The sequence below is a fragment of the Austrofundulus limnaeus genome, unplaced genomic scaffold (genome assembly GCF_001266775.1).
Source record: "Austrofundulus limnaeus strain Quisiro unplaced genomic scaffold, Austrofundulus_limnaeus-1.0 Scaffold403, whole genome shotgun sequence".
Lineage (NCBI taxonomy): Eukaryota > Metazoa > Chordata > Actinopteri > Cyprinodontiformes > Rivulidae > Austrofundulus > Austrofundulus limnaeus.
Genome location: NW_013952805.1, coordinates 326975 through 340826, shown reverse-complemented (window position 1 = coordinate 340826; position 13852 = coordinate 326975). Strand labels below are relative to the sequence as shown.

The window sequence follows — 13852 nt, the reverse complement described above, 5'->3', positions numbered from 1 at the left end:
TATATATATATAGGAGGAGGAGGAAGTCTGACCTATAAAGTTCAAACTATTTAACTTACTTGTTCCTCTGCCAAAAAAACCCTCCTTCCCACAACAACTTGTGAACCACATGGATCTGATAACTGAACTACGGGCTGAGATACATCAGCTGCTTTTGTAGAAACTGCATTCTGTGTTTGCTGTTCACCTCCTTACTCCTGCTTTACAGATAAGACACTTTTGTCTTAGATAAACAACTTTATAGACTATCATTTGTACGGATAAGCCAATAAATTAAGGTGGTATTCACACCTGATTGTTCAGTAGACTCACTTTGATTGGGGACCAAAACTGCAAGATTTGTTAACATTTTCAATTAGTGCACTGTGTCAAACAAACTAAACCCTGTAAACAACCTGTTCCCTCCCTCACCTGTGGGGGTGCTGCACCAAGACCCACTGAAGGAATCAACATGAAAACCTCTGAAGAAGACACGGAGAACAACTTCCTTCTTCACGAAATGTAAACAAACATGGAGTGATGTCAGATTTTAGTGGCCATAGGATCTTCTTTTTCTTGTTTTTGGCAAATGTATCAAACACTCACTCTTCAACAATGAGCTCAGTGTGAGAGGGAGATGAGGTCAGTGGCGGATCTAGGATTTTTCTGAGTAAGGGGCCATCAAGGGGCCACAATATTCATAGAGGGGCTAAGTCTTTGTTCAACATCCTTTCACACAAATTCCCAGTGTATACATTTTACTCTTCTAACACTTGTAATGTAATGTATTTTTTTTAAAAAGGTACCACTTTACAATAAGGCCCCCCTTATAGATGGCTTTTTAAAGAGTTTAGATAGGTTAGAAATTAATCTGTAAACACTTTAAAATTTATTAATAAGTGTTTATTATGCAATAATTAAGGAAGAGAAAGAGACAAAATTGTCCAGTTTCATTTATTAATGATTTATGAAGTGTAAACTTTACAAATGAATTAATAACCTATCTATAAACTCTTTATAAGCCAAGAGGAGATTGACTGTAAAGTGGTACCAAAAATCTTGGACAATTCTCCTCACCAGTTTTTCATACATTTTATTGTACATAGATAAAATATTTTCAAACACACATGTGAGAAAATCCAGCCATCAATTGTCAATTGAAAGACTTTTTTGCAGGATTGTTCACATTTTAAGAAGAGAAGAAGAATTCTGTGAGCTTGCTTCATTCTGGACTTTACTATTTGACTCATTAGCGCAACTAGTGTTTGAACATGGAACTGCATCCACCATCATCACCCTGTATTACTGTAGTAGCACTGGTTGGTGTTCTTGGTGTTTGTTTGTTTCTGTTTGTTTTTCATTTATTAACTGGAAAACCTGTCACAGTTCCTGTGTGGGGGCCATTCTGTCACACAAATGTTTGCTTTGTTGTTGCTCACCCCTCTGATGTAGTATTTAGCTGCATGATGGATAAAGTTTTACTTCTCTGTGCATCATATACTGAGTTTTTTAGAGAAGAAAAAATACTCACGGGTTCACCTGGGAGACCAGCAGGACCAGGATAGCCTTTTTGTCCCTGTTAATTAAAAAAAAAGCAAACAGATTAGGTCTTCTGAAAATTTAAAGGTTTTCAGTGTTTGGAGTTGGGAAATGTGATAAACCACAGAATTCAAATTAAATATTAAGTTTCGTGCAACTGTTACAAGAGAAAAAAGTTAGTTGGCTACAGTGGCCACCTTGAACATGGTTGAACATTTACACCAAGTTAAACCAGAGGTTTAAGGGTTTCGTCACAGCTAATCATTAAAATAAGATAAAATAAGATAAAATAAATAAATAAATAAACACAGACAATTTGTTATAGTTAATTAAAAAGTAAAAAATAAACCATAAATAGTGTTAATTCCTGATATTTTCTGAAATTGAAATGTAGTCTGAATTATTGATAAAGAATTTTTGACTGTTTTATAACGAGGCTATAATGTAAATAAAATTATAGCAACTCAATAAGAACTTGGATTTTTTTTTCTATCACAATAAAACTCCAATTTTACAAGCCCCCACAGAAAAGACAAAGTTATTAGCTGTGAAATTTTACAGAGTACGTCTCTGTGCTGCTGGCTGCTCAACCCTCGCGCGTGATCTCTTTAAACTTTTTATTGTTGCAGCGCAGCCACTTTGTTCAGTGTTTGTCTAATCGCTGCCACCTCTGAAGTCTGATAACACGATTTAGAGTCCTTTCGCTTTAATAAAACCAGCAAACTAATTAGGCAGCAACACGTGAAACCCAAAGCGGTAATTAATGGTCATCTTCACACCCCGTGATCCCAAATGAGCGTACCAGCTGCTTACTAAGTAAATTAATCTCTTTTTTTTCTGCAATCGAGGGCTGCAGTAGCGAAGATGGAGTTGTGGGAAGTCGTCTCTGAGGAATGAACGAGTCTGTCCTCTCATGTGTAAAGTCATTAGCCACCAGCTGCTTTGGCCTGTCGGCAGCAAACAAGTAAACAACAGGAGGCAAAGGCTGAAAATAATTGTAACTGTGTAAACAAAGTCACGTAAAGCACATCGTCACAAAGTAGACCTGTTGTCAGAATCCCGTTCATTTACTGTAAAGCTATCATGATTTTACTTTGAGACATGTTCATGTGAAGCACGGTTCAAAGCTGTCTGAGTTCACAGACCTCACTCAAGTTCGTGTTGGAAAATACAACGAAATTTCAGAATTTAGAAGTTGGTTTATCGACATGACTGAACGCTGAGCGAGGCGATCCTCCTCTCTTATGCTCTTATATACAGAAAAGATACTCTCTGGTCAATTCTTTGTCTGTGGAAACCATGAGTAGTAATTAAAGGGCCAACATTATGTGTTTCTCAGGCATATATTTAAATACTATACCATAATAAAGTATTTATGTCACCTGTAGTTGTTATTAAAATGATGTTTTTATATTTAAATAAAAAATAAACTTATCTTCTCATCACTTCCTCTTCTAAACGCCTTGAAATTGGCCTCTGTCTCTTTAAAAACCACCTTCCTTCCGCTTCTGTCCTACCCATTTCAGCACGGGGGGTGGGGGGGTTCGCGCACGCATTATGATGCACTTGGCATGTGAAAACACAATTCCTCAAAGGTATTTTGAATCTGAAAAGAGCTTCACTGTGCGAAAAGGAGCTCAGCAGATAGTTTAAGTTTCACTTTCAGTTTCACCCTTTGCTTTGTTACTGCCGAGAGCCTGCAGGAGTCATGGGCAGGGTYTGTGGGGAGGGGGGTGCACCCTGCCATGAGGAAGTTCAGCTTAAAGACACGGCTCAGGGGCGTTTCTGGTCCCCACCTGTCGTTTTGCTCCTCAGCATGGCTTCCTAAAACCGCTGCAGGATTTCTCAAACATGCATGAATGAGTCAAAGCAAGGCTTTGGGCATGTTTTTATGAGATTATAACACTATAACATGATATAAAACTCAAAAAAGTTGATTTTACTTGATATTGCCCCTTTAAGACTGAACATAGTAAGCCTTTAGTCCATTTATCAGCCTATTAGCGGATCTTATCAACACGCTGAGTCAGCAATTCACTCAACTGATCACATTCACACTGTCATTCAGCTGGCAAATTACAGATGAAACTATTTGTTTGGGCTGATTTATTCTGCCTGCCTTTGGCTTTGTTTGCAAGTGAAGGAGGTCACAGCGAGGTCACAAATAATTACTGCAAATGGTTGAAAGTGAGGGGTAGTTCGGGTTTTAAAAGGGTAGCTAAAACAGACAGATCTGACAAAAGGCTGGGCTGAAAGTCTCACGGAGTCAAACTGCTGCTGTCGACTGACAAGAGGAGTTCCCATAATTATGAAAAGAACTTTTTTCAGTCCATCTAATAAGGACTGAAAGATTACATCAGTAACTCAGAGCGGTTTTGCAAAAGAAGTCAGAAATTCTCTATAAACTGAGCAAAATGTAAACAGCAGAAATTAAGGACTCCAGTCTCATTCCTGCAAATTGGGTAGCTAAGGTAACAGGTGGGAATTCAAATATTTGACTAAGATTTGGAGCTTGTTACTAACTCCATTAAGTCCTCATGAGACAACAAAAAAATCAACAGATCGCTATTTATTTATGATTTTAAAGTTTGGTCACACCTCCAGCAGCTTTTGGCCACAGATTGAAGCCAGATGTCAGCCTGCTGGCTAACATTAACAGTCAGACACTGATGCACTCGGGCTCATTATTTCTGTTTATCTGCAGACAGACGAATGAAGCTGCAAGTTGGAGAAATTTGGAAAGGGCCTTTAATCGAGAAAATGAATTTTCTGTGAGGACAAAAGCAAAGCAAAGTAGATCGAACAAAAAGAAACAATGTGTGCATCTAGGACCGACACTACGACTGTAAAACAATGCAAAGGAGGTTCTAAATGAGTGTGTGGAGTAAGGACTACTTTCATGGTTCTGTAAAACAATTGTTTGACACATAATTGGCACCGTCTTACATTCTACATTAGTACTTCCTGTTTAATAAGACCACACAGTTTAAATTAGTGTAAATCACTGCAGAGTGACCCTGCAGCTAACCTCCAGCAGCTGCAGGGTCTCCCCTCCTTCAAGCCAGTAACATCTGGATGACAAAATACATCATTCTTTCATAAGTGTTTTTTTCTTTTGTTACATAAAAATGTACTCCCACCTGCTGAACACTTTTATGATCGAACACCACTAAAAGCGATGGCGGAACGATAATATCTTGGTTTGTTTGTCTGTACTGTTAGAAACATGTGTTAAGAATCACTGGAGGAGTTTTAAAGTGTCTGTGACATGCATATCCTTCAAATACAAAGAGTCAAAGAAAACTTCTTTATATTTAAGAAAATTGGCAAATTACAAATATTTTACTCATTTTGTTATGTAATTTGCATATTTTGTTTTGAACTTGGCTCAGTCAAGTGAAACAGGAAGTAACATCAAATGGGAATCATCTAAGAAAAAGATCTCCCTGGTCTTTGTTTACTAAAACACAGTGGTGGGCAGCGCTAATCCAAAAATAAGCTCCGCAATTTCTAAAGCGCTTATGAAAATATTTAGGTCCGCAATTTCAAAAGCACTTATGCCATAGAAAAACTAGCAGAAGCTAATTTTAAAGCACAAGTTCAATTTCACACTTACTAGCTGGCAACAATTCATGTACTATATATGTACAACACTGCCAACTGGCGATGTATGAACCCTTGTACATCTTAATTCTACAACCGCCGATTGCTGGGGATGTGAGTTCCTGAAACAGAACTTTAGCTCCTGGTGTAAAAATTAAAAAGTTGTTGAGGATTGCTAGTTCGGCTGCTTCTTTAAAAAGTTGTTGAGGATTGCTAGTTCGGCTGCTTCTTTGTCTTTTTCTTTTGTTTGTTGTAGATTTTTCATTAAAGAAGCATCAATAAAGTAATTTTAAAACTGTTTATTGGAAAACTGAAGCGATGCATTCTGGGTACATGACATATTTGATTTGTGACGGGAAACGAAAGCATGGAGTACAGGAAACTATCTTCACTTCAAAATAAGAGCTTGGATTTGAAAGTTTTCCTTGTAGTTGCTCCAGTTGCCCACTAGATGTCTGTCTTTATCAGCATAACGTCTTTAAATCATTTCTGTGTCTTTAACCCTGTTGGCCGATTGCTTCGACCAATTACGTCAAGTATTGAGTTCCAGGGTTTAAACTTTATTTGTTTAAAAAAGGAGCTCCAATTGTAAAGTAAAATAAATCAATACATACAAAATTTTAGTATGGATTACAAACGTTAACTGTTTTTGCTATTGCCTTCTTGCTACGTAAGCAGACACAAAGCATTGTGGGAAATGAGAACTGTGACCGAAAGCAACAGTCAGCAAAGATGTATTGTATACCTTCCCAATAATTGTGTTTATCATGGAAGGGTGCTGTTGGATAGATCACGTGTGTTGTGATTCATTGACAGCCATACCTTCCGCTGTTCAAGATAATGATTACTGGTAGCTAATTAGTTATTTGCGGTACTGCATTTTAATTTTAGAAAGCGCAAGTCCGCTTATGAATTATAAAAATGAGTAAAACCGCTAAAGCGTAAACGAAATTTCTTTGGTCCGCAATTTGCGGATTTGCGCTTTAGCGGGCTGGTGCCCACCACTGCTGAAACAATATATTTTTAACTTGGACTCTTCTTCATTTCTTTGATAGTGACTGAAAATAATCTACAGAAACATCAGATTCTCCTTTACAGTCTGTGCTGTCAGCCATTATAACAATGCTTTGTTCACATTCAGACATTCCCCTTTGACATCACTTCCTGTTACTGTACATGGAATTTCTCAACAATTTTTCATCTCAGCATCATAAAATTGTGTTTTCAATATGTTTTCAGCATTGTATTTCAAAAAATATGTTTATATTTATTACAAAAAAATGTTGTCAGAGACACTTTAATGAAACTTTGGCTTATTGATTAACTTTTGGAATCAGTTCAATTCAAGACAGCCACCACAGCTAATCAGCCTTAATCATCACTTTGCAGCAAACCATTTGAAGGGATCTGGTTTAATTTTGGTGTAGTAGTAGCTGACAGTGATTCACAACAAACACTCCAAGTGCCGCTCAAAGACGCTGATCTGATCTGGTAAAACTCCTCAGTGTTTGGGTTTTACTCTCACATACTCTATGTGAGTCTCCTCTTACTTTACAGTGCAGACTGCTGACAGCATCCCTGACCACCTTTCAATTACATCTTTACGCATTTCACAGTGAGGGAGGCTTATTCTGGCTGCCCGCCAGCACCGAGCTGTAAACTCAGCAGAAAAGGGTCCCATCAAGCTGCGACAGGTCAAACTGTAATAGCTAGAAAGCAAGCTTTAAGTTTCAACTGTGACTGGTCCTAAAAACTCAGCATTATTAAACTTTATGAGGAGTTTGGCTGAACGGTTTTAGGGAAAGTAAAGATAGTAAAAACCAGCTGCAAGCTGTACGACGTCTGGTGGCCTTCAGCAGGGCCAAACAGATCGCTGTGTTTTAATTAGCTGGATCCAAACTGTCAGCTGTTTTTGAGATCACATGTGCGCTCTTAAAGGGGCAATATCATCTAAAATCAACTTTTTTGAGTTTTATATCACGTTATAATGTTATACTCTCATAAAAAAACACGCCCAAAGCCTTGCTCTGACTCATTCATGCATGTTTGAGAAATCCTGCAGCGTTTTTAGGAAGCCATGCTGAGGAGCAAAATGACAGGTGGGGCCCAGAAAGACCCCTTGGACGTGTCTTTAAGCCGAACTTCCTCACGGCACCCTCCCCCCCCCTCCCCACACACCCCGTACATGACTCCTGCAGGCTCTCAGGTGAAAGTGAAACCCAACTGTCTGCTGAGATCTCAARATTAGTTCTCACTCAGTGAAGCTCTTTTCAGATTAAAAATACCTTTGAGGAAATGTATTTTCAGATGCCAAGTCGACTGCATCACCCGCGACCCCACACACACACACCGAAATGGGCGGGACAGAAGCGAAGGTGGTTCTTAAAGAGACAGAGGCCAATTTCGAGGCGTTTAAAAGAGAAAGTGATGAGAAGATAAGTTTATTTTCTATTTAAACATAAAAACAGCACTTTAAAAACAGCTAAAGATGACATAAATACTTTATTATGGTATATTATTTAAATATATGCCTGAGAAACACATAATATTGGCCCTTTAAAGGTTACCACTGATCAGACTCCTACCTGAGGTGATGTAAAGAAAAAGAAAAACTTGGTCTGAGTCTGGAAAAAAACCATTTTAAACATAAATTAGCAGATGAGAAAATCAGATGTTACTCATGGTTTTTATGTTCAACAAGTTCAAAGTGTCATTTCTTTTCATCCATCATACCAAAGCACATTAAATGATTGTCTGACTTAGAGTGAATGAATGCCCTGCTGCTGCTTAAGTACAAACCTAAATAACTTTTATTTATTTAAGTAACAAAGAGTTCTGAATGTGTTCAAGAACTGTTTATTCTTCCAGCCACAAAAAGGAAATGTTGAAAATGAAGCGCAGATTGTCTAACTCTCCTGGGACCAAAAAAAAAGTTTTTGTAAGAAGCCTTAAGTTTCAGTGAGTGAGTTTGTGAGACCTGTGATCTCATGGAAGAATCACAAATAGCAAAGAAAGCAAACAGTCTGTTGTATTTCAGTTTTAAGAATGAGAATATTGAGTTAAATCAGGCTGACACAATCTGTCACATCGCATTAAATCACAGAGGATAACTAAAACGTGAGGCCTGTGCTATTCTATTTATAAAAATCCTAAAATATCCAACCATTAACAAATAAAGAATCTCTGATCGTCATGCAGGGAAATATTTCTGCACATATTTGCATGGATATCTTTTAAAAGAGACGCACATTCAGCAAAAATGACTGCATTGTTGCAGGACTTGATTAAAAAATAAACCACTTCTCATTGTTTAGTTTTAGAATATCAGTTTTCTACATGCAAATAGGCAACACAATGATTAAAAACACATTCAAACTAGTCTGTTTAAACAAACTATCTGTAAAACCAAGTCATTTATTAAACACAGTAGGAAAACCCAACTGGCACAGGCCCATTTGACTCGTGTAATTACTGCGAGGAGCTTGGGAAAAGGCCAGAAATAAAAAAAAAGCACCAGGCCGTTTAGAAGAGCGCTGCTGCAAACCATCAGTCTCTGCAGGGATAACCCAGCAGAGCAGTGTGCAGAGAAAGTCAAATATTGTACATCGTGAGCAGGACCAGATCACAGAACCGATCCACGTTCCAAACTTGTCCTACTTTTCAGAACGAGCTGCTCTCTGGGGAGTGAGTGACATAATGTTTGCAGGGGAGCATGTCAAACTTTTCTAACCCGGTGATCTTGATTTTTTTTATTTCTCCTTCACATGACTTCAACCAATCAGAGGCCTGAGCTACTGATGATAATCAAGATAACCAAAATGTTGAATTCACAGAGGAGACGGCTGCGTTTTGATCTGATGCTTTCCAAATAACAGCTCATCGATGTTGGGTGAGAATCACTGAGAACCACACTTTGTGTGTGCGTTAGCGTGCATTCATTTACACTCAACCAACAGACCTCGCCGCATTTTACTGACTGGAAATGTACCGATGGACTAGGGCTGCACAATATATCACAAATATATCGTTACTGCAATATCAGTGTGCACAATATTCATACTGCAAAGGACTGCTTGGAGTGCAGTAGTTGTTGATGAATGTATTTGAAGAGTTTTGAAGTTTTAGTTTTCATGCCAATGCAGTAAAGTCTCAGCTCACAACAGACATAAATGACATTGTCAAAAATGCTACAGGTCACAGAGTAGGAAGTACAGATAGGGTGGAAAGAAATGGATGACCTATATTGCACTCTTCACAATATGTACAAATATTATCGCCATCGCAAGATTTTCTAAAATTGTGCAGCCCTAATGACAAACATACAGTAAGTGACCAACAAACCAAGTGAACAAGCTGCTGTATTGGTGTCAAAGCAGCGTTTTGCTGTTTTGTTTTAAAACAGTGCAATATTCATACATGTCATCTTGTACGGATTGTCCGTAAATTATAAGGATTTTACGTCATTTTGCAGATATATGGATGCATAGAACAATCTCACGGATTTTTTCCAAGTCTTACGGATTATTTCAAAACCTCATTTTCAAATTTATCTAACGTCAGAGCCGGCAGGATGATTTAAAAAACAATGTTTCGCGGGTGCGAGTTGTATGGATTTTTTGCAAAATTTACGGATTTTTGAGGCTCTTTATACAGGTAAACGTCTGAAGAGGTTGACACGTATGAATATCCATTACAACGACCTTGTCGTACTGATTCTGGGTTTGCTTTGTTTACACTGAGTGTGGACCCTCATGTTAGAATTATCTGAGAAAGCTACTGGAGTAAACTCAAACTGCACCATTTGATTTAGTTCAGGAAAACGTTTGTTGAATATTTAATAGACCATTTTAACGTTTTCCGGGAAAACGCTGAGATATGGGAACGCCATTGAAACTGAACAAATCCAACTAATACGTAAATTCACGCAGTTTGTACAAACTTGGTGTATTTGCTCTAAACTGTGTTCAACTGTTTTTAATGATCATAAATGAGATTTTTATAAATATCTAATCTAAATCTGCTTTTTGAGCTTGCTAAAGTTGCACAATTCCAATGGCATTTTCTCAGTTGACCTGTGACCTGGAAGAGTTAGGCTTCCAGTAGTGGTTTATTGCATTTTTACAGCTTTAATTTAGTGACTTTTTACCTTTCGTCCATTTTGGCCAGGCAGTCCTGGGAGGCCCATTACGCCATGTTCTCCCTAGAAAACATAAAGCTGTTAACTACATGTGTTTGTTAACACCAAAGTCCTTCAAAGTCAGAAAAACCAAATGATCATCTGCATACTTTTTGTCCTTTTAGGGCTTGACCAGGGGACAGTCCAGGATCTCCTTTTTGTCCCTAAAACATAAAAAAAATAGACAGGAAACCTTTTTAAAGCATTAAAAACAACTTTTCCTGAGCACGAACAAGGTTTCGTTACAGTGTTTACTGGATGCTCTCTGTATTGCTACAGCATTTTTTTCCCCCTCAAAGAGAGCAAAGCAGGCTCCAGTTTACTCTGAATCACCACTATCAAAGAGCAACGAGTTCATTCAGTTTAACAGCGAGTCCAGTGGTAGTATTTACACAAACGTGCGCTTCGTTTATGCCTCCCCAATACTTGGTTTACAGCAGGCCGGTGAGAAGTGATGGGGAGTGATTGTACACATTCTTCTCCCTTTTTGGGCAGTGGGAATTCTTGTCAGCGCAGTCTGGGTCAGCATTCAAGGTCCAATTTTTCTTGTAAAAGAGCTGCCCAGTAATCTACGCAATTACAGTGCAAGAGTTCCAGGAAGAAATAGATCCTTCCTGTTTCAGTGCTTATCACAAACAGAAACAACGGACTAGAAACGTTGCAGAGTGGAGTTGGCCGAACACAAGTCAGGCAAATGTTCTGATAGTTCTTATTTGATAAACTGTGCAGCGGCTGCAGCAATACATCATCCTTTGCTGTGACGTGCTTCTCACAGTCCTGCAGCTAAAGGCCGGCTTTTATTGGAGTGTGGGGGTTGACTCTTCGGCAACTTTTACTCTGCGTATAAAAGTTCGGTATAGATGGAAAGAGATGGCTTTTATTTGGCAGTTTAAGTTGACAAAACTCCATTTATAGTATATCTCAACTGTACCTGTGTGTTCGTGTTTCTTACAGCTTGATATTGAAACTTTCTGTTTTTCTTGACTCATTCCTTTACAGTCCAAAGCAACATGCATTGCATGGATGTATTGTCTTTTCACTAGCATTATGTTTTTAGCTTTATTATACTCTCTAAACCAAGGGTTCTCAATCTTTTTGGGACTGGGGACCCCTTACAAGGGTGAAAAATTTCCAGGGACCCCCCTCATAAACCCCATGCTGTTAGTGGAAAATAATTTTCTGTTATTTTAACCCCTAAATGCCATGGTAATATTATTTATTTGTTTGGTTTAGTATGCTTGTTTTACTAGTGCATTATTCCCCATATGCATTTTTCAAAATAAAAACCAACTTAAAAGTTTTTTGAAATTTTTTGAGGAACCCCAAGACACGGTTCGCGGACGCCTGGGGGTCCTGGGACCTTAGTTTGAGAACCTCTGCTCTAAACTACTAAAGTTTAAATAAAAATAATCTATGCAGGTTTGGAGATTTTAGCTGGGATAACGAGAAGGCAACATATTGGAACAGAGAAATCAATGAGTATTTTCACTGAGTAGAAGTAATACTTGAAAAGCTGCAGGTGAGTGATGAGCAACAGGTGGTGCTAAGGTCATCAGGGACAAAATAAAGGTAATGAGGACACATACTAGGGCAGTAACAAATAACCCACACTTGCAAATTTACCCTAACCCACGAGGTTATGTACAACCGTTTGTAAAAATCACGGCCGTTTTCTGAGTGCACATGCTTGCAAAACGCATGTTTAAGCTGTGCAGATTGTTTCACTGGATGCCTCTGTATCGTACCTGCCTCAGATGGTTCGGTACCCACCTTAGCAGCCGCCCATCATGTTTATGATTTACTGAAGACGGATTCAGTATCATCTTTGTTGTTTTCTACTGCATAAATTCATGGCAAAAACAGTTTCCTCACTTAAAAGTCAAGCATTTTGAATTATAAACTGTCACTACAGTGAATGGTGAAAAATGAAGTTTTGGACACATTAGCATACATGAGCAATCATAATAAAATGACAGGACCAGTTAGAGTGACTTAAAATAAAGTTCTCAGTTCATTTGAAGGACTGAATTAATGAATATGACGTTCCAGGAAATGCCGCAGTTCAGTGATGTATTTTTACTAGTTTTAGAAAAACGAGGGATACTAAAAATTGGGCTCTCTTTCATTGTTACGTCGATGATACCCAGATATACGTCCCGCTAAAGAAAAAGGAAATAAAAAGCCTGGATGGCTGTGAATTTTTTTAAGTTTAATGAAAATAAAACTGAGGTGATGGTCCGAAGCTCCACTGAGACACCTGATCTAGATGTTGGTTCGTTGACCCAGTACATCAAGCCAACGGTTACTAATCTAGGGGTAAAAGTTGATGCTGGACTAAAGTTAGAAAACCACACCGGAACGGTTCTAACATCAAGTTTTTACAAGTAAAAAGCCAATTCTTTCTCAGAAACATTTAAAACAGTAGTCCACGCTTTTGTTGCCACTCAGCTGAACTACTGTAGTCCTGTATCTCTCAGCTTCAGAGGGTACAGAATTACTCTGCACGTCTTTTAACTGGCACTAGAAAGTTTGATCATATTTCTCCTGTTTTAGCTTCCCTGCACCAGCTGCCTATATGTTTTAGATTCATTTCATTGCTTTTAAATCACTTTATGGTTTCGCCCTATCTGTCCTGACTTGCATCCTTACAGACCCTCTCGATCCCTCAGGTCAGCTGATCAGCTGCTCCTGATTGTGCCCAAGAGCTCAGAGGTGACCGTGCTTTTTCTGTGGCAGCTCCTAAATTATGGAACGACCTTCCTTTGGACATCAGACAGACATCGTCTCTGTCGGTTTTTAAATCCCTTCTTAAAGCCCATCTCTTCTCTCTGGCCTGTGAACACCAATTGTAGCGTTGATTTTTTAAGTTTTTATTTAATTTTATTGATTGTTTGAGTAAATGAATGTTTTATTATGTGTACAGCCCTTTGGTTTAAAGTGCTCTATAAATAAAGTTGATGTATGGTAAGGGAGCTGGTGCACAAAGACATGAACTCTGTCGACCAAAGAAAATACCTAATTCCAGACAAATATCTACGATGGGTTCTAGTCTTTGTGGAAAATTTATTAAGGATAGTGAAAAGGGGGAGAGAGAAAAAAAAAACGAAGATTTTGCCAGCATTGTCCTGCTTTTCATTACGATAATTACATACAGAGCAGAAGACTGCTAATGTTAGTCGTGATTCCTCGAAGAGAATGACAGACTTGGGTACTTTTCGAATTTTGGTTGTGGAATCTGCGTCTGAAGAGGATTCCATGAACCCTCCGGCTTACCAAGTGCAGAACTGGTTACAATCTGGATGGTTTTAATGAAGTGCAGATTGGAAAATATTGGGTTGTTTGCGAAGTGAGACGACTTACCTTCATTCCAGGAGGTCCAGGATGACCAGGATTTCCATGAGGACCAGGAGAACCCTGAAAACAGAGGCAGAAAACATCTATTCAACAGTGTTTTTGTGTTTTAAGTGAGCACAGATGCTATTCCACCATGTTTGTGTGTGTGTGTGTGTGTGTGTGTGTGTGTGTGTGTGTGTGTGTGTGTGTGTGTGTGTGTGT

General features: G+C 38.5%; 1 protein-coding gene across 1 annotated transcript in view; it reads right to left on the bottom strand.

Annotated features, from left to right (window-relative positions):
* Positions 1-13852, bottom strand: part of col27a1b (collagen, type XXVII, alpha 1b) — a gene marked incomplete at its 5' end in the record, with an annotated part of 91702 nt that overhangs the window by 57284 nt on the left and 20566 nt on the right. Inside the window, 4 exon segments of the mRNA XM_014024015.1 lie at positions 1511-1555; positions 10268-10321; positions 10408-10461; positions 13658-13711. Coding sequence (XP_013879469.1) covers positions 1511-1555; positions 10268-10321; positions 10408-10461; positions 13658-13711 — 207 coding nt within the window.